This window comes from Heptranchias perlo, chromosome 31, assembly GCF_035084215.1.
Source record: "Heptranchias perlo isolate sHepPer1 chromosome 31, sHepPer1.hap1, whole genome shotgun sequence".
Taxonomy (NCBI): Eukaryota; Metazoa; Chordata; class Chondrichthyes; order Hexanchiformes; family Hexanchidae; genus Heptranchias; species Heptranchias perlo.
Window position 1 is genome coordinate 34,259,088 of NC_090355.1, and position 18,600 is coordinate 34,277,687.

At 41.7% G+C, this 18,600-nt stretch overlaps 1 protein-coding gene across 5 annotated transcripts in view; it reads left to right on the top strand.

Annotated features, from left to right (window-relative positions):
* sptan1 (spectrin alpha, non-erythrocytic 1) overlaps nt 1-18,600 on the top strand; it is a 94,826-nt gene that overhangs the window by 38,749 nt on the left and 37,477 nt on the right. For 4 of the 5 annotated variants that reach the window (XM_067969948.1, XM_067969950.1, XM_067969947.1 and 1 more), the window contains 10 exons: nt 658-806; nt 5,050-5,248; nt 8,698-8,796; nt 10,322-10,360; nt 10,953-10,988; nt 13,107-13,154; nt 14,604-14,695; nt 14,917-15,061; nt 16,146-16,327; nt 18,033-18,132. In XM_067969948.1, coding sequence (XP_067826049.1) covers nt 658-806; nt 5,050-5,248; nt 8,698-8,796; nt 10,322-10,360; nt 10,953-10,988; nt 13,107-13,154; nt 14,604-14,695; nt 14,917-15,061; nt 16,146-16,327; nt 18,033-18,132 — 1,089 coding nt within the window. The remainder of the gene's footprint in view (nt 1-657; nt 807-5,049; nt 5,249-8,697; nt 8,797-10,321; nt 10,361-10,952; nt 10,989-13,106; nt 13,155-14,603; nt 14,696-14,916; nt 15,062-16,145; nt 16,328-18,032; nt 18,133-18,600) is intronic. The other variant, XM_067969949.1, reaches the window with a different exon arrangement.

Genomic DNA, 18,600 nt, shown 5'->3' on the forward strand with positions numbered 1-18,600 from the left:
GGGGTGGGATTTAGTTGGTTGCATTCATTTAAAGAAGCAATGTGGGTAAGTACTTCCTGCATTGTTGTGTTTTAATGTTTGTTTCTTTTGAATATTCCAATGACTGGACCCGTGCTCAGAACTCTTGCCTTTATCAATTAGCTACAGTAGATTCTGGAAGTGTTGGAATGACGGGAAGAGAGACGCTATGTAGTTTGTCGACACTTGTGTTCTGAGTGTCACTGTATTTCAAAACTTAGAAGTTGACAATAGCCAACACTGTCTTGGTGTTCTGTTTATTAGTTCAAAATGAGTGTTAACTATTTTGTCTTTGGGGACTATCTGTGAAACCTTTAAAGATAATGTGTAGCTCTAAGGAAGTGGAAGGGTACTTCAGTCAAATTTGTGGCAGTTGCAGAATTTAAAATGCACTAGAGTAGTGACATATTCATTCTATACTGAGTTATGGAATGAATGAACTTGGATTTGCTTTATCCAGATATGTTTTGAGCACGCCTATGGCCTTGCCATGGATAATATAACGCAGGCCCAGTCACATTAAGTCGGGCATTGTGAAGAGTACAAGTAGAGAATGGAAAAGGCCAACTTGACTTTAGAACCAGCTCATTCAGGGCTTGTGTGCAGTGGTTGATGTTTGTCTTTGGTTTTATTCTAAAGGATTGGTGGAAAGTGGAAGTGAATGATCGTCAGGGCTTTGTTCCTGCTGCCTATGTGAAGAAATTGGACCCAACACAGTCTGCATCACGTGAGAATCTGCTGGAGGATTCGAGCAGCATTGCAATGCGCCAAGAACAGATAGACAACCAGTAAGTAACTAAACCTATCCTTTAGACCAGGTAAATATTTCTACATCTCAATACTAAGCACTGTATAGCAAGTATCTTTCCTCCTTTCTTCCACTTTTTGGTTCACTTGGATTTTGTACTTCCATTGGGTGTTGGGTGATTTCCCAGACCTGTGCTAGTGTTGGCTACTAAGATTATTTGAGAGTGGCATATTCTTCTTTTCCTTTCTTGTGGTAAGACACTTGGCCCTCAGTAGGTGCCATCCTACATTGGTTGAGATTGGTAAAAGTTTTTTTTGGGTGGAAGGGCTGGTTGAACTGGCAAGGAAAAAATTGCAGGACTATGGGGAAAGAGCAGGGGAGTAGGACTAATTGGATAGCTCTTTCAAAAAGCCGGCACAGGCATGATGGGCCGAATGGCCTCCTTCTGTGCTGTACGATTCTATGATCCATCACTATAGTATCCCATGTTGGTGATTCTGTGCACTTTGCCTTTTTTTAAATCCCCTCAATTTTCTCTCTTCCTTCCCTGCTCACTTACAATTTGTGACTCGCCCTGAGTTATGGTTTTATGGGTGCATGTAGCACTTTGTTATGTAGCCCAAGTGTCCATTTCTGTGTATGAATCAAACAGTGTATGGCAGCCCATTCAGCCGTTGTAGGCATTACACCCAAGCTTGACCCTGTCCTCGCCTAATGTCCCCATGTGTATTTTCGGTAGGGGTGCTGGATAGCAGTTGGTGCATGTTGTGTACATTCTTCTGTAGCCCAGGAACACTCAGGAAAATTATTAGCATTACCTTTGCTATTCTGGTTGAGGTTAACTCAGCATAAACCAAAGACTAAACCTTCCTGGTCTGTGTGGCTCAGTACCACACCATACAGTTCATTTTCTCACAGAGCCCAGTCTTTAATTCTTATTATATTTAATGGCTTAGCTGGTTCCTGGCAGCTCACTGCTGAAAACCCATACCAGCAATGTATTTTCAGGTCTTACTTTGCTGTCCTGTCGTCAATTTCTTGATGTCTGTCCCACAATCTGTAAGTCCACTGCTTTATGGTGCAAGTAAGACTTTTAATTATGAAGAATAACCAGTGCCGACAGTGACTCAGTCTCTGCCTACTGACCATTCAAGGTTTATTCTTGCAATTATTTCAGTGGGTTATTTCTGAATGGCCTTTCTATTTTGGAGATTATTGCATCTGCCTGTTTGCTGTAATAGTAAAACTCGTGTGAAAATTTGTCCTGTAATAATCTTACTAGTGTGTACAATATAGACAAAAATATGTGGAACTGCTCCTTAGCGCACTCCAGTGAAATTCTGCTCCATGTAAATATTGAAAGAAATGAAGGATGTTGTGTTTATGGATTTTCAAAAACTGATAGATGCTGTTTGGGAGGCCTGTTGATAAAATTAAGAGATGTAAAGCAGAGAATAATTGGATTTTTTTCACACTGAAACTATGTAAACTGTGGTGTGGGTCTGTTAGGAATATTGTTGTTAATATATAAATGATCTGACTTGAGTATGGGGGCACAATATTAAAATTTACAGACAAAACAAAAATAGGGGTGTAAGTGACTTCAGGAGGACATAAGCAGGTTAGTAGATCAAGCAGATAAATCTCAGATGAAGTTAAATTTGCAGAAATGTGAGGCGATATATAAGGAACAATAAGTAGAGGACATATACACTAAATGGTAACTTTTTTTTTAAAAAAGTGTAGAGAAGCAGAGAGGTTTGGGTGTTCAGATGCACAAAAACATCAAAGGTGGAAGGACGAGTTGATTAAAGGTTTTTACATTAAAAAAAAACAGCATGTTGCATCCTAGGTTTTAGAAGTCGGATATAGAATACAAAAACAAAAAGTAATGCTACACCTATACAAATCATTAGGCTGCTGTTAGAATATTGTGTCCCGTTTTGGGCACCCTACCAGTAAGGACATTAAGGCCTTGGAGAGGGTACCAGGGATGAGATGATTTAATTATGAGGAGAGACTAGAAAAACTTTTTTGTTCATTAGAACAGCGAAGGTTAAGAGGAGTTCTGATAAAAGTCACCTGGCAATAGTTTGGTAGTTCAGAGTGGGAGAGAAATTACATATGCATAGGATTGGTACTGTTTTATAGAGTGTTAGAAATTCCTTTTTTTTCTGGACAGCTCTGTTGCTTGTTACTAATCAAGCCTCTGTCTTTTCAGCCATTGCTTGCCTGCTCTTTCTTACCTGTTGCTCCTGGGTATTTCCTTGACCCTTGCTGATTCTCGCCATGTACTACTAATTTTCTTTTCTTTAACAGCTGCTTTAAGCCTTTAATCTACTAATGATGCATGCTGTGCTCTGCTCCCTCTGTCTGTCCAGGGCTCTGCTAGCTAAGGAGGTTGGCAGCGTTGTGCTCCGTATGAAGCAGGTGGAGGAATTGTGAGTAGGCTCGGCTCTTCCTCGCTCGATGTGATCTCCATGCTTCCATTCATTTTCATACTGCATTTTCAATAATGCTTGTGGACACTGGATGGATGAATCAATTAAATATAAGTTTACAAGCTTGATGGAACTAGCCTGCCAGAATCGACATGTTAAGTGTTGTGAATCAGGTCACCTGGACACTCCAGTTACAGTGCATGAGGATGGAGTTTATCCCTTTTACCTGACTAGAGGAGTGTGAAAGTTGGTGAGACTGACTCTTTTTAAAAAAAAATTCAGTTGCTGACTTCTGCTAGTGCTGTAGGTAGAACCCTCAAAAAATGGTTCCAGTTCAGATTTGCGTGATGGTTGTTTTAAAGTATTGAGTGCAACCAGCTTGGTGAGATTTGGTGAAATTGTTAGATATCTGGGTGAGTCAGAGCTAGCAAGAATTCAACATACTAGCAGGAATCGATAACTGTACCTGATCAGTCCCCAGTGAACTTATTGAGCATTCAGTGTATTTTGGCGATTGGGGTGGGAGAACGTTAATTATTCTGCATTTAAACCCATAACTTTTCTCTCTGTAAATACATCATACCCATTACTAAGTTACTTGAATTAACAAAGGGTTGAATCACTGTTGCATTTATATTGTTATCTTCATCATGCAAAATAAAACAGAAAACCATTGAATGCCCTGACACAATCAATTTCTGTTGACCACATCCAGTGACCATATGTTAGTCCGACATTTTTTTTGCCATTTTGAGTTCAATTCCATTTAGTTACCAAATGTAAAACCTAGAACGTAATACTTCAGAAAAGTGAAATATAACTTTTTAGTATGGACCAGAAGTGGTTGTGCAATGTATTCCAACTCATTTTGTTAGAAGTAATGAATGTACTGATTTTTAAAAAATTGTTAAACCTAAACATGTTGATCTAAAATGTCTGAATGTATTGCGGAAATGTTTCTTAAGTCCTTAAAGAGTATGCCATTCACCAGTTTATGGGATTTAAGGCTGTGTGTTTGTTGAAACCACAGAACATCTACTCAAAATTTGTGATTCCAAAAATCGCGATTTTGAATCAATTTCACTTTTGGGATCCAAGTATCCACAGATTCACAAAGAAAACAGACAAAGCACATTTGATACTCTTTTCCCCCCTCCCCCCTATAATCACTGTAGGTACAATTCTGTTTATGTAAGCATCTTTAAAACCATTCAGTCCCACATTTCTTGTTTTGAAAGTCATATTTTGATTATTGTGGCTGTTTCAACACGTAATGTGAGCTAAGGGAGCTTTAAATATACTTACCAGAATTGTACCTATCCGACAACTTGCACATGCAACATTTCAGTATGTCGGGGTGCTAAGCAAGGAACTGCGCAGGAGGGATGGGGCCTGAACACCAAGCAGGAGTTAAGATCCTGCCACCAACCTTTGGTAGGGAAGGGAGGAAGTACAGTAGGCCGGAGTCATAGGACTGCAGGGTACGGCTGAGGAGGTAGTGGAGGTAGAATGGTGAAAGGTCATAGGAATTTATATTGAGGACGGCAGATGTTGGTTCTGTAAGTATGTACACCACCCTTGTGACATAACCCCAGTGTTGCTATAATAGACTGGGTACCGTTCAAACCATTATGAGTAGCAAGTGTCTGCAATTTTTTTTTTGTCTTTTAGTCATCATTGTTAGATATCTTGCAGTTAAGGTTTTTCTTTCTAATTTGATGTCCATCTTCATCTGCAATCCTACAATCAGACAATTAAATTTGTGTTGCCATTGGCTTATATTTAATTAGTTGAGATTGCCAGTTGCTGTAGAATGACTTTGTTATTTACGTCTCCTTTCAGATACCAGTCGATTCTGGAACTGGGCAGGAAACGGAAGGATATGCTGGAAAAGAGCTGTAAGAAGTTCATGCTTTTCCGTGAAGCCAATGAGCTGCAGCAGTGGATCAACGAGAAGGAGGCAGCATTGACCAGTGAGGAGGTGGGGACTGACCTGGAACAGGTGGAAGGACTGCAGAAGAAGTTTGATGACTTCCAGAAAGTAAGTAAAACTTTTAACTCAAACTGTTCTAATACAATAGAAACTGTAAAATCATAACCTAAATGTAAATGCCATGGTAGCTCTCTTTCATATTTGGCTACCTGATATATTATTCTCATGGCTAAAAGGCCAGGGCCTGTCCTTGCCATTTGTTCTAGTCCACTATAACTAGTGGATAGAGTAAATAGTTGTAACAGATTTAAATTAGAAATCTTGGTTTTTATTTTTTTTAAAAAGGAGATAAATTTAACTACATCTGTATTCCAGCACAATCTGTAACCTCATGGCCCGGCATATTCCTCACTCTACCATTACCAACAAGCCAGGGGATCAACCCTGGCTCAATGAGGAGTGTAGAAGAGCATGCCAGGAGCAGCACCAGGCGTACCTAAAAATGAGGTGCCAACCTGGTGAAGCTACAACTCAGGACTACATGCGTGCTAAACAGCGGAAGCAACATGCTATTGACAGAGCTAAGCGATTCCACAACCAACGGATCAGATCAAAGCTCTGCAGTCCTGCTACATAAAGTCGTGAATGGTGGTGGACAATTAAACAACTAACGGGAGGAGGAGGCTCTGCAAACATCCCCATCCTCAATGATGGCGGAGTCCAGCACGTGAGTGCAAAAGACAAGGCTGAAGCGTTTGCAACCATTTTCAGCCAGAAGTGCCGAGTGGATGATCCATCTCGGCCTCCTCCCGATATCCCCACCATCACAGAAGCCAGTCTTCAGCCAATTCGATTCACTCCACGTGATATCAAGAAACGGCTGAGTGCACTAGATACAGCAAAGGCTATGGGCCCCGACAACATCCCAGCTGTAGTGCTGAAGACTTGTGCTCCAGAACTAGCTGCGCCTCTAGCCAAGCTGTTCCAGTACAGCTACAACACTGGCATCTACCCGACAATGTGGAAAATTGCCCAGGTATGTCCTGCTCACAAAAAGCAGGACAAATCCAATCCGGCCAATTACCGCCCCATCAGTCTACTCTCAATCATCAGCAAAGTGATGGAAAGTGTCGTCGACAGTGCTATCAAGCGGCACTTACTCACCAATAACCTGCTCACCGATGCTCAGTTTGGGTTCCGCCAGGACCACTCGGCTCCAGACCTCATTACAGCCTTGGTCCAAACATGGACAAAAGAGCTGAATTCCAGAGGTGAGGTGAGAGTGACTGCCCTTGACATCAAGGCAGCATTTGACCGAGTGTGGCACCAAGGAGCCCTAGTAAAATTGAAGTCAATGGGAATCGGGGAAATCTCTCCAGTGGCTGGAGTCATACCTAGCACAAAGGAAGATGGTAGTGGTTGTTGGAGGCCAATCATCTCAGCCCCAGGACATTGCTGCAGGAGTTCCTCGGGGCAGTGTCCTAGGCCCAACCATCTTCAGCTGATTCATCAATGACCTTCCCTCCATCATAAGGTCAGAAATGGGGATGTTCGCTGATGATTGCAGTGTTCAGTTCCATTCGTAACCCCTCAAATAATGAAGCAGTCTGAGCCCGCATGCAGCAAGACCTGGACAACATCCAGGCTTGGGCTCATAAGTGGCAAGTAACATTCGCGCCAGATAAGTGCCAGGCAATGACCATCTCCAACAAGAGAGAGTCTAACCACCTTCCCTTGACATTCAACGGCATTACCATCGCCGAATCCCCCACAATCAACATCCTGGGGGTCACCATTGACCAGAAACTCAACTGGACCAGCCATATAAATACTGTGGCTACGAGAGCAGGTCAGAGGCTGGGTATTCTGCGGCGAGTGACTCACCTCCTGACTCCCCAAAGCCTTTCCAGCATCTACAAGGCACAAGTCAGGAGTGTGATGGAAAACTCTCCACTTGCTTGGATGAGTGCAGCTCCAACAACACTCAAGAAGCTCGACACCATCCAAGATAAAGCAGCCCGCTTGATTGGCATCCCATCCACCACCCTAAACATTCACTCCCTTCACCACCGGCGCACTGTGGCTGCAGTATGTACCATCCACAGGATGCACTGCAGCAACTCGCCAAGGCTTCTTCGACAGCACCTCCCAAACCCGCGACCTCTACCACTTAGAAGGTCAAGAGTAGCAGGTACGTGGGAACAACACCACCTGCATGTTCCCCTCCAAGTCACACACCATCCCGACTTGGAAATATATCGCCGTTCCTTCATCGTGCCTGGGTCAAAATCCTGGAACTCCCTTCCTAACAGCACTGTGGGAGAACCGTCACCACACGGACTGCAGCGGTTCAAGAAGGCAGCTCACCACCACCTTCTCAAGGGCAATTAGGGATGGGCAATAAATGCCAGCCTCGCCAGCGACGCCCACATCCCATGAACGAATAAAAAAAAAAGTTGCACGTTTTCCCTTTTCCTTTGTGCCGTTTTCCCCCCACCCTTCCTGAACGTGCTGCCTCGTGCTACGGTATGATTGCATGGGTGCCCTCCATGAACTTGCCCAACTGCGAATTCTTTATCTGTGAGCCAAGGTGGTGAGTCTCAACAGGCTACTCATTTGTAGGGGGCATCACAGCCAAACGCGATGGGGTGCTTGTCTGACATCAAGATGCTCATCCTTCCAGCAGGGCTGCTGGATAGTGATCGGGAGCAGGGGCCCTGACCGACTCCCTACCTCTACCACTCCACCATCTGCTAACTCAGCACAGATCTGAGATTAACCTGGGACCTTCCTGGCCTGTAGGACTCAGCTACCCTTTGACTTAACTAGCTGATCCATTTGGCATCGCCTAAGAAGGTGGATTAAGTGGAAGATTAGTAGTGCAATGGTAAATATAAAGTTCAGTACTGAGATGAAGTGGTAGTCAATCGTCACCCGACATCTTAAGTAATTTCCAGCTTTTCACTGTGGCACGATTGTTTGCAATATCTAGTTATAGTACTTCTGGGAGGAAGAAATTTTGACTCTGCCAGTCTCCCCTCCCTGTGTGCATGAGCATGCTAAACCAGGATGGCATCACCAAATGGATGCGATGGTCTTCTAACTAGTAGAGGCAGTGACGCTCAGTTAAGGAGCTGTTGGCTGCTGCATGTCTGGAAAAATTGTAGAGTTCCTTCTTAGAATTCTAATTTGCATAATTCATGTATTTCAGTTGCCTTTTTTATAATGGTTGTAAAACCATTTTGCTGAAGTTACCGCTTGACTTAACCTCCAAAGGACACCAATATTGCACCTTGAAAGTTGAACTGTAGAAGTTGATGGCACAGAAGGCGGCCATTTGATCCATCGTGTCTGCCAGCTCTTTGCTAGAGCTAATCTCTATGTCCTGCTTTCTCCCCATAGCTCTGCTTTAAATATTTATCTAATGTCCCTTTAAATGATGTAATGATTTCTGGCTCAGCCACTCCTTGCGGTAAAGTTGGTGTGTTCGAGGTATACTTAAAAGTTGTTCAAGTGAAAGAGTTTGTTAATTCAAGCAACTTAATTTTTTTTTAAAGGACCTGAAAGCCAATGAATCTCGCTTGCGAGATATTAACAAGGTGGCGAATGATCTGGAGTCCGAGGGTCTGATGGCTGAAGAAGTACAAGTAACTCAGGTATGGTAGCTTTTCAGCCCGCTCTGTTCCAAAAGCGGTTTAATGTTCACTGGGAAACTTAACATTTTTTTTTAAAGTCCCCCGCCCCCCCCCCCCCCCCCCCCCCCCACACATTGCATAAATGAATAAGTAGAGTGAAGGGGATCCGTGTGATATCTGCAGCTGCATTTTTTACCCTCCCAAAGGAAAATAAACTTGAGGAGTTAGTGCTCCTTGAACTGAAAATTGTGCAATTGTGCTGAACTCCAAGCCTGAGGCTTCGAAATGTGTGAAACTGCAGGGAAAATGTACCTTTTTTTTCCCTCACCAAACACTGACAGGCGAGAGTAAAGAAAGGAGAGAATGGAGGGTTTAGAAAAGTTGAGGTTGAGTTCTGAACAAACCTCTTACTACTCTTAACTGAGTTTGATGTTCACTAGGAGTTTGAAGCAATCTTTCCCAAACTGAGTCAGAAGGTTCTGGATTCAAGCCCCACCAAGATTTGAGCACATAATCTGGGCTGGCACTTTCAATGCAGTATTGAGGGAGTACTACATTGTTGGATATGCTGCCTTTCAGATGAGATGTTAAATTAAAGCCTTTTCTGCCTGTTCAGGTTTCTGGGGTCCCACAAACTAAGAGAGCTTCCCTGCTCTTTTTTTTAAAAAAAAGTGCCATTGGATCTTTACATCCACTTGACCATGATGGTAATTTAATATCTTATCTGAAAATACTCCAGGTGGGGCCGGACCAGTGCTCTGTGTAAACTTCCTGAGATTTGTGCTTAATTCCTCTGGTTGTGAAGCCCTTATTTGCTGCCTTTACCGCTGCCACACAGTGTACTGATGGCATCAGCGATCAATCCACCAGCAACCCTGAATTCCTCTCCTGTATTGTTATGTAGAATAGTACCATGTGGTTTATATTGCCACTGTTATCCTTTCTTAATATCGTGATTTTGCATTTACTCACATTAAGCGACATCTGCCCCTCCAGCAGCCGAGCTCCTTAATCTATCCAGGTCTTCTGTATTTGATCAGCTTGTTCCTGTTGTCTGCAAGCATAAAGAATTTTATTTCTGTCCTCAGCTTCAAGTCATTTACATATATTATAACTAGCAACAGCCTTAGCACTGATTTCTGTGATCTCCACTAGTTACCTCCTTCCATCTCCGTGTACAATCACCCTTTGCTTCCTCTGCTGTAGCTAATTGTCAGTCCATTTTAGAAGCACTTCACCTTTGCTCTGCCTTCCAACCATCTGGATCAGTCTTGTAATTTATTATAAAAATGAAAAATAAATGGGTTATTTTACATTTCGTGCAAAGAATCTGCTTTCATGTGGAATTTGGATTTTTCTTTGTGCTGCCTGTTGTCAGTCCTGGAACCCCTGGTTTAAGCAGGTGAGAAGCTTCAAGCCTGGTAGACTGTTCTAGACTAGCTGTTGGTCTCCTTCAGTTTCTCCCCATCGCCAGTAGGTTTAGGGCCTCTCTTTTGTAGCAATTACTTTTTATTCCTAAACTTCTTTGTTCCATTTCTTATTTCAGGAACAACATGTTTTAGGATCTGCCCCTGGAACTGTCAAGGTATGAATCCTGATATTGAATAAATTGAACATGTGAAGGTGAAACATGAACACCATTATACGCAGCAGGTATCTTAGAACACACCAGTGCTATTGTAGTCTACAGGCTGATGTAAATAACAAAGCTAGTGTTGTATAAACTAATACTAGATTTAATCTGTATTTTACAATCTGTTACCGGATTGTGCTGCTGTTCTCTACTCTTGAATTTTGGCATGTTTTAAGCTTTTCTCCAAAGGAAGGTATATCTATGAGGTAGAAATGACTATTAGCATGATTCTCATGAACAATTAATGTGTTTGGACCAAATTCCTTTCTGTACTATTTAATGCAGATGTTAACTTGTTTAAAATAAATACAGCATAAAAATAACGCTGGGAGGAATTTGGTAGGAACATGTTGAGCATTTGAAAGACAACATCAATCATCATTTCTATCTTGTCTAAATCCATGTTGGAATTGCATTGGGTTCAGTTTTGTGGCCCATGCTACGCTGGTATAATGGCTGAATTAATTTGTACGCATCCAATTTCTTTCTCAAATTTTAATCTGTGTATCTTCTTTTTAAAACGACATGTACGTTCTTTCCATAGGATGAAAGCGACTCTAAAACAGCGTCACCGTGGAAGGTATGAGTTTCCTTTTCAAGGATCCTGTGCTTTTTTACTTAAAAGCCATCTGATTTGTACCACGCCTGCATCATTTTCCACAGGCCCTCATCAGTTATAATTCTACTAGATGACATTCATCTTTTTATTTTCAATTTTGTCTGTTTTCAAAATAGTTTCCCCCCCCCTCCCAGGTCACAGAAAGGCATAGATTTAATTTATAGTCACCAGGGTGCACTGACTTACAGAGACTGGATAAATGAAAGGCTGTTTTTGTTACGTTTCCCTTACTGGTGTTATGGTGATCAAAATCCATGATTCCATCTATTTTTCCTTGAAAGCTGTAAGTTGATAGCCTTGCTTATGGTTTACAATTAAGGGTTGCTGTCAGTGTGGACTGCAGGGCTTGAAATATTGATGGTGATTCTTTTCCTTCCATCTGCTGCAGGTCTGTGTTGATCAGCCTGTTCCTTTAGTCTACATTAATGTAATGGCAGATTAGGTAAAAGTGATGACTCTTCAGTCTGCAGCTAGACCATATTTTTTCTTCAGTTATGTCTCCTTAGTAATCTTGCTTTATTATTAGCTTTGGACACACTGCAAAGCTTTGTTTAAAAGCAGTGAATTTCCGCTGGGGTTCTCCTGTTCGTCCGCTGTAACTTTGGTCGAGCCGCAGAGCTTAAAGGAGAATCCCTGTGGAGATGCACCGCCCCCGCCCCCCCCCCCCCCAGTTAGTCTGTATGGGGCGGTACAAGCAGACATGTGGCTTACCCATTTACTGCCTGATGTGGTACTTGTTTATACCAGTTTTCCAGCATTTCATATCAACCTTTGTAGATGCAGAATTCGTTCCGAAGAGAAGAGAGCAAATCCCTTTCATAAACCAGAATTGTAACTCAGTGCTGTGCAACAAGACATGTCATCCTAAAACCCCCTAAAATGGTTAGCAGTATTTCAGGAGTTTGTAATTCTTACAGCTATGATTACAAACTGCTGCTAAATGTACTTTTTAAAAATTGTAATTTCAATGATTATTTGCTAATCAGTCATTTATTTATTTCTTCCACACTTCTCTCTGTTGTCCTTTCTTGTGAGAAGATCCTAGTCACAAAAGCATATAATTCAATTTTAACAAATATATCCTTTCGTCCCTTAACACTACCTGTTTCAACTTGGATGGTAATGTGTGAGCTGCTCCACAATTTTGAAATTAATCATGTATTAAGCTAACACTTTTCAGCCACCACCCCAGAATTATTTTGCTTAATCTAGGTTATTCAAACTAACAAGCAAACAATCAAAAGAAGTTTGTGTCATTGCTTGATTATATTTGGAAAACCGTAGTCTTTTCTAATTTACTCACAGTTGGTTTGCTCCAATTAGACTGAGTTCCCGCTCCAGGCCTCTCACAGGAAAATGCACATGTAAATGCCTGGTGAGGGTGGGATTGGGCTTGGCCTTCGATGCCCTCAATGGTCAGATAGCCTGATAAAATTGCTGTCTAGGCTCATGCGTGAACAATGGCCACTTGAACTGATGTTTGTGGAATCGTACCCCAGCGTGAGTGAACGAGGGGTGGCGAAGAGGGAAGAAGTTGAGGAGCACTTGCGATGAGTGACCACCGCCACCATTGTACAGATAGATGGGGCTCGCAGTACTGTAAATTCAATCTTGTGCTTGATTGTGATTTTACCACCAATACCAAAACTGAGGCATATAGTGGAAAAACTGTTATTTGTAACTTGTTAATATGACACTTGTGCACAAAATATTTAAATGCTTTTATTTGTGGAAGAGCTCACATGTTTCATTCTTTTCATCTAATCATAAAACTTATCTTATACCGTAACCTGGTGCTTGTTGATTCACCGTTCATTCATTCTGCTTTCTTAACTGTCAATATAGACATGTTAATGGAGTGGGGTGTGACCTGTATTTCTCATTCTGCACTTGCTCACACAGATCACCCAAAAGGGATTCTAAACATGGTTAATGATTTGCTGTTGATGGACAGCTCTTGCATGTCATGTTCTGTTCGATCTGAGTGGGCATATTTCTAATTTTAACATTTCTCTTCACTAACCGATGGATCGTGACTGGTTTGGTTTTCCACTGCTGTGATTCATGGTTGCGGTTTAGACTGTACGGATGACGGTACAGACGGTGGCTAGCTTTAATGCCATCAAGGTAAGAACTGATGGATCCATTGCTTTCTGTCACTGCCTCTTGCACCTGTGTCTCACATGCAGTGATGGGTTCCTCACTGTGTTTCGTGGCTGTGTTTCGCTCATTTGCTACAATGCCCTGTCATTGTACTGTCATTATGGTTATTTTCACCCGTGGCCTAGTTAAAGTACAGTCCTCCCTTCCCCACACTTCATGCTTCTATGTTGCATAATAAACCTGTTATGTGTTCCATAAAGGCTTCCGAATATACGCCAATGGTTATTGCAACTGAGCTGATTTATTATGAATAATAATTGTGAAATCATGCTTTAGCATCATAAGTTAACCCTTTAAATATTGAATGTGCGTTTTGTGTGTATATTTATTTATTTATTTGAAAAATTTATTTTGTAACATTATACAGAAAAGGCTATAGTAAAGTAGAATTCTAGATATACAAATAAGCACAGTAAAGTGTTTGTTTGCAGTAGAGTGAAGTAAAATTTGTGACCTTGATAGTTTCAGTGAAAATACAGCACCATTGTAGCCTTGCTGGCTCAGGGCAGTTTTGTGACAATAACTTTTAATAATGGCTGGTGAGAAGGCGAACAATGAGAAGAAGGATAATAGAGACAAGGATGACGTAAGTCCGATGACTATGAAGTGGACGATGACAAAGATGAGGAGTTAGATGAGGATGGTGTGGATATTGATGACATGGTTGTGGATGTGGAGGGGGATGATGTGACTAGGAGCATAACAACAAAGACACAGAGTGGGAGGATGATGACTGTGTAGAGGAAGAGGAGGATGGCGTGGAAGAAGAAAATGATGAGGGAAGATGGCAAAAAATATGGGAATAATGAAAAAGAGGAAGACTATGTCAAAGAGGAGGAGAACAGCACCAACGACAGCAATATAGATGTAAACGAGGAAGATGACATGGGTAAGGACAGCAACATAGAGGATCACCGTGATGAGGACAGTGAACACAAGGACAACAACAGAGGTTGGTGTAATGAGGAGGACTAAGAGAGCTACCACCTATACCTGATAGAATGGGTGTAAAATGCTGGACAAATAGCGCTGAGTCCTGCTAAAAGTGAGCATTGGGCCAGGTCCCTCTTGAGAGAAATTTTAACTAGGGTTGAGATGGTCCTGGGTCTTGTTAGCTATTTTACTGGTATATTGCACTTTTTGAGCAATGCTCTGTATGCAGTAAGTTATGATGGATGTGATGTTTCATTTTTGGAACTTGCATTAATTCATATCACAAACATATATAGACATCTCTTAAAGGTATTATTTTATGGCGAAGTGGAAGATCTTTTAGACATGACATCTCTGTGTAAACGATGCCTGAAGTATCTGGTTTAAAATCTAATAGGTTTATGCTAGCGAAAGGATTAAATCAGCAGTGATGTCTATATGTTGAATTGGTTAACTGTATTTTTGTCCACTTTTTATCAGGAACTGAACGAGCGCTGGAAGTCACTGCAACAACTGGCTGAGGAACGCAGCCAGGTCCTGGGCAGTGCGCACGAGGTGCAGAGATTCCACAGGTGAGTTAGATTGCAAGAATAAAGATCTATCTGTTGAGACTCAGGAAAAATAGTTTCTTTGCATTGCCTTTCCTTACTCGCTTAACTGGAAATCTATGTCTGTTTAGAAAGTAACATACATTTAGTAGGATTGACTTAGCTGGGATTTCGATTATAGGAAAATGATTGAGAATGGTAGCTTTTAAAATATTTACATACCCATTTGATTTTGTGTTGTATAGAGATGCTGATGAAACCAAGGAATGGATCGAAGAGAAAAATCAAGCTTTGAACACTGATAATTATGGACATGACCTAGCAAGCGTCCAGGCTCTGCAGCGCAAACACGAGGGATTTGAACGGGACCTTGCTGCTCTGGGAGATAAAGTGAGCTTCTGTTTCTTCTTGTCTGTATGAAATGACAAACAGTCTGTAATTCTTGCAGGAAATGGTTTGGTCCTGCTGTTCCCAAAATAGCAGGCTTCTTATTTCACAAAGCACATTTAATGATTGCTTGAACCTCCAGGATATATTTAAATGAGCCATTGATAACTGTGTATACATTTTGAAGATGTCTGGCTATTGCAAGATTAAAAGCTTTCAAAATCACATGAATTAAATTATTACCTCAGTTAAAGATCAAATAATCTCTACACCAGAATCTTGGTTATGCAAAGAGGGAAAGGACATCTTGTGGCATTCAAATTCTATCCGTTTGTGCCATTTGGATTTCCATGGCAATGGTTTTCAAACAATTTTGTGTGGGGGGACCCCCCTCCCCCCATATTCCTGGGGACTACCCATCCAGATTTCTGAGACAGTGCCAGCTACCTAAAGGAAAACAGTGCTGTCGTTGCAGAAAATGGTTACGTTTATATTTATATAAACCAAAATAGTAAGTCAACAAATACAGAAATGGATTTCTATAGGTTTTATCCTGTGCTGAGGGCACAGGATAAAACCTATAGAACCATAGAAAAGGTACAGCACAGAAGGGGGCCATTCGGCCCATCGTGTCCGCGCCGGCTTGAAGAACAACCAGGCGCCCATTCTGTCCCAAATGGACAGAAATCAGATGGGAAACCTATTGCCCCATTGTGTTCACCTAGGAAAAGAAAATAAATGACTGATGTATTGAGATATGCCACATGTTGCGGGATCAAAAATGGAATACTGAAGGAAGAGCAGTATAGTAGCGGGATACAATATCCCCGTCGTTCCTGTGTGAACTCTTAACACGCTAGTACTAAATTTTTCTGTGCACATTTTTAATGCAGGCATTAACCCAAAAGAATATTTTTTTTTAATAATGCAGGGAAATTTAGTATGAGCACATTCATGTATGAGCACATTCATACAGGAGCAGAAAATATGGCTCTATGTATTGCACTTCAGTCCTAAATCTCCAGCTAATGCATTCGTTACTGTGGGATCTGTTGCCTGTTTTATGAATGTTAATTGTTGAATGTAGGTGAATTCTCTGGGTGAAACTGCAAACCGGCTGATTCAGTCCCATCCCGAATCAGTTGAGGATGTGCAAGAAAAATGCACAGAACTGAATCAGGCCTGGACCAACCTGGTGGAGCGCGCCGACCAGCGTAAAGGAAAATTGAATGACTCTCACGACCTACAGCGTTTTCTGAGTGACTTCAGGTAAATTGGGAATTGTTGCCTTTATCTGTAATGTGTAAGCTAATGGGTATTTTGCTTTCTGTCACTAGTCGCCAAACGTCTGAGTGAACTGCTGCAGTACCCACCAAATGCAGTAGCCCATTTGCAGCATGCCGCAGACTTCCCTTTTCTGGGGTCTGGCAACTCCAAATTGGCTGCCATGCCAGTCCAAAATTCTGACTCCCATCAAAAACAATTGTGCTACTCTGAGATTTGGTTACTTCCTCTCTGTACCTGTTGTTAGAGATGGGATGGAAGCCCAAAATGGTAAGTCCCCATGAGGCCACAAAATAAGCATTGTTTTATTTTTCATGTATAGATGGAGGAAATGGAAATTACTGTCTTCCCCCAGACTTTCTTTCTCCCTTTTGAGCATTTAAGTCAGATTTTCACACACAAGAACTTGCCTGTTTTTGATAGTGCGTGAGGTAGGCTAAACGTTTTTTTTTTCCCCTGTGTAGATTTAACATCCTATAACAATATGCGAGTATTGAAGTTTACCACATCGATTGTTGTGGGAAATAATTTTAAATGGGCTGCATGTAGGCTCATAATGGGATGATTTTTGTCTTCAGCACTCGCAGTGTAGAGCTTTGCACGGCAAATATGCTTATTAGGAAATCAGGTGCGCATGTCCCCTTTTGATTTTATGTCTATTTGTGGAGGGGCATGTACCCAAATTCCTGATCCACAGTTCAGGTGAGTGAAACCCTTTGTTGGCATCACTGAAGATGGAAATCTACCCCTGGCTCCTCGTGCTTTGACCCTATGTTTTGTTTAGAAACTTTTACATTTTTTGGGGGGGGGGACCCTGACCTGGAAGAGAAGGAAATTTAAAAAAAAAAGAAAAACTACAAATGCTGGAAGTCGGAAATAAAAACAGAATGAGAAGAGAAGAGGTCAGTTAACATTTTGGGTATAGGAGAAATCTTCACCCAAAATGTTAACCCGTCTTTTCTCTTTTCAGATGCTGATAGACTTGCTCTGTACTTCTAGCATTTTCTGTTGTTATTGAAAGAGTTAGGGAGATTGAAACGAGTGTTCCGCACAGCTCTAGTGGCACAGTTGAAACCCTCCAACCTCTGACCCATCAGGCAAGTGTGGTAATTTACACTAACATTGCTATCGCTGCTCAAGAATCTGTCTTTGCAGATGTTCACAGCCCATGTTCTCAGCAAAGCTTGCTCACCAGATCATTTACCTCGCATTCTATGCCATGCAAAGTGAATCCTAACATATATGTCAACGTATTGTAACCAAAGAGCAGTTGCAAATTGAAAAAATAATGGTTTGAAACATAAGTACATTTTTATGGTTCAGGTGTCTGACATGCGACATCGTGTTTAAGAGTCTTGAAGCTACTGAAAAATTTACCTCTAGGGTTTCTTTTTTGCCCAGCGTAGAATCCAAACTCCCTCTCCTTAGGTAAGTGGGGCGTGACCCTCAAGTCCAGAGAGCTCAGGTGCAGATCGGCAGAGCCGAGGTTTAGGAACCCCATAGGATTGCTGCTGGTGTTTAAATTAGCTAACGGTGCACAGCTTACCAGAACAGATCACTGTTAAGCTTCCTGCTGCTTGTAAATATCTAAGCGGCAAGCTTTATGGGAAACACAGCTTTCACGTTTCCTGTGAGGAAAGGATTGATAGAAAGCAGTCGCAGCTGACCGATCCTTTTACTATTTTCACAGGGACCTTATGTCCTGGATAAATGGAATCCGAGGATTGGTGTCTTCAGAGGAGCTGGCCAAGGATGTTACTGGGGCAGAGGCCCTGTTGGAGAGACACCAGGTAATGAAAAATTGAAATAGTGTCTTTTTCCAGGTGGCTTAAGATTATTTGAAGTGTTTTCATTCCTTGGCCTGTCATGACAACTTTACAGCCGCAAGCATCATGAGAGACTTTCCTTCAACTCTTGGTTCATTTTTAACGAAAGATATGGGGAAATTTACCTCTTCCATCCATAAATTTGGGGGAGGGGGTCCTTGAGGCACTCCCCATCTCTCATTAGATTTCTGTGCTTTTCTGGACTTTGTTTTTCTTTTAAAAGAAAACAGGAACAGAACAAGCCAGCAGCTATTTGCCTGAGAAATGAAAAATACTCAAGCCCTTTGCAGTATCAACATTTTTAATAACTTAAAAATTAATATTTTCTGTTTTTACGAGAGACAACAATTTATAAATTTTATTATTTTTACTGACACTGTTGCATTTTTTACTTTTGCAACCCGCTCCCGCAGAAAAACGAAATCAGCAAGC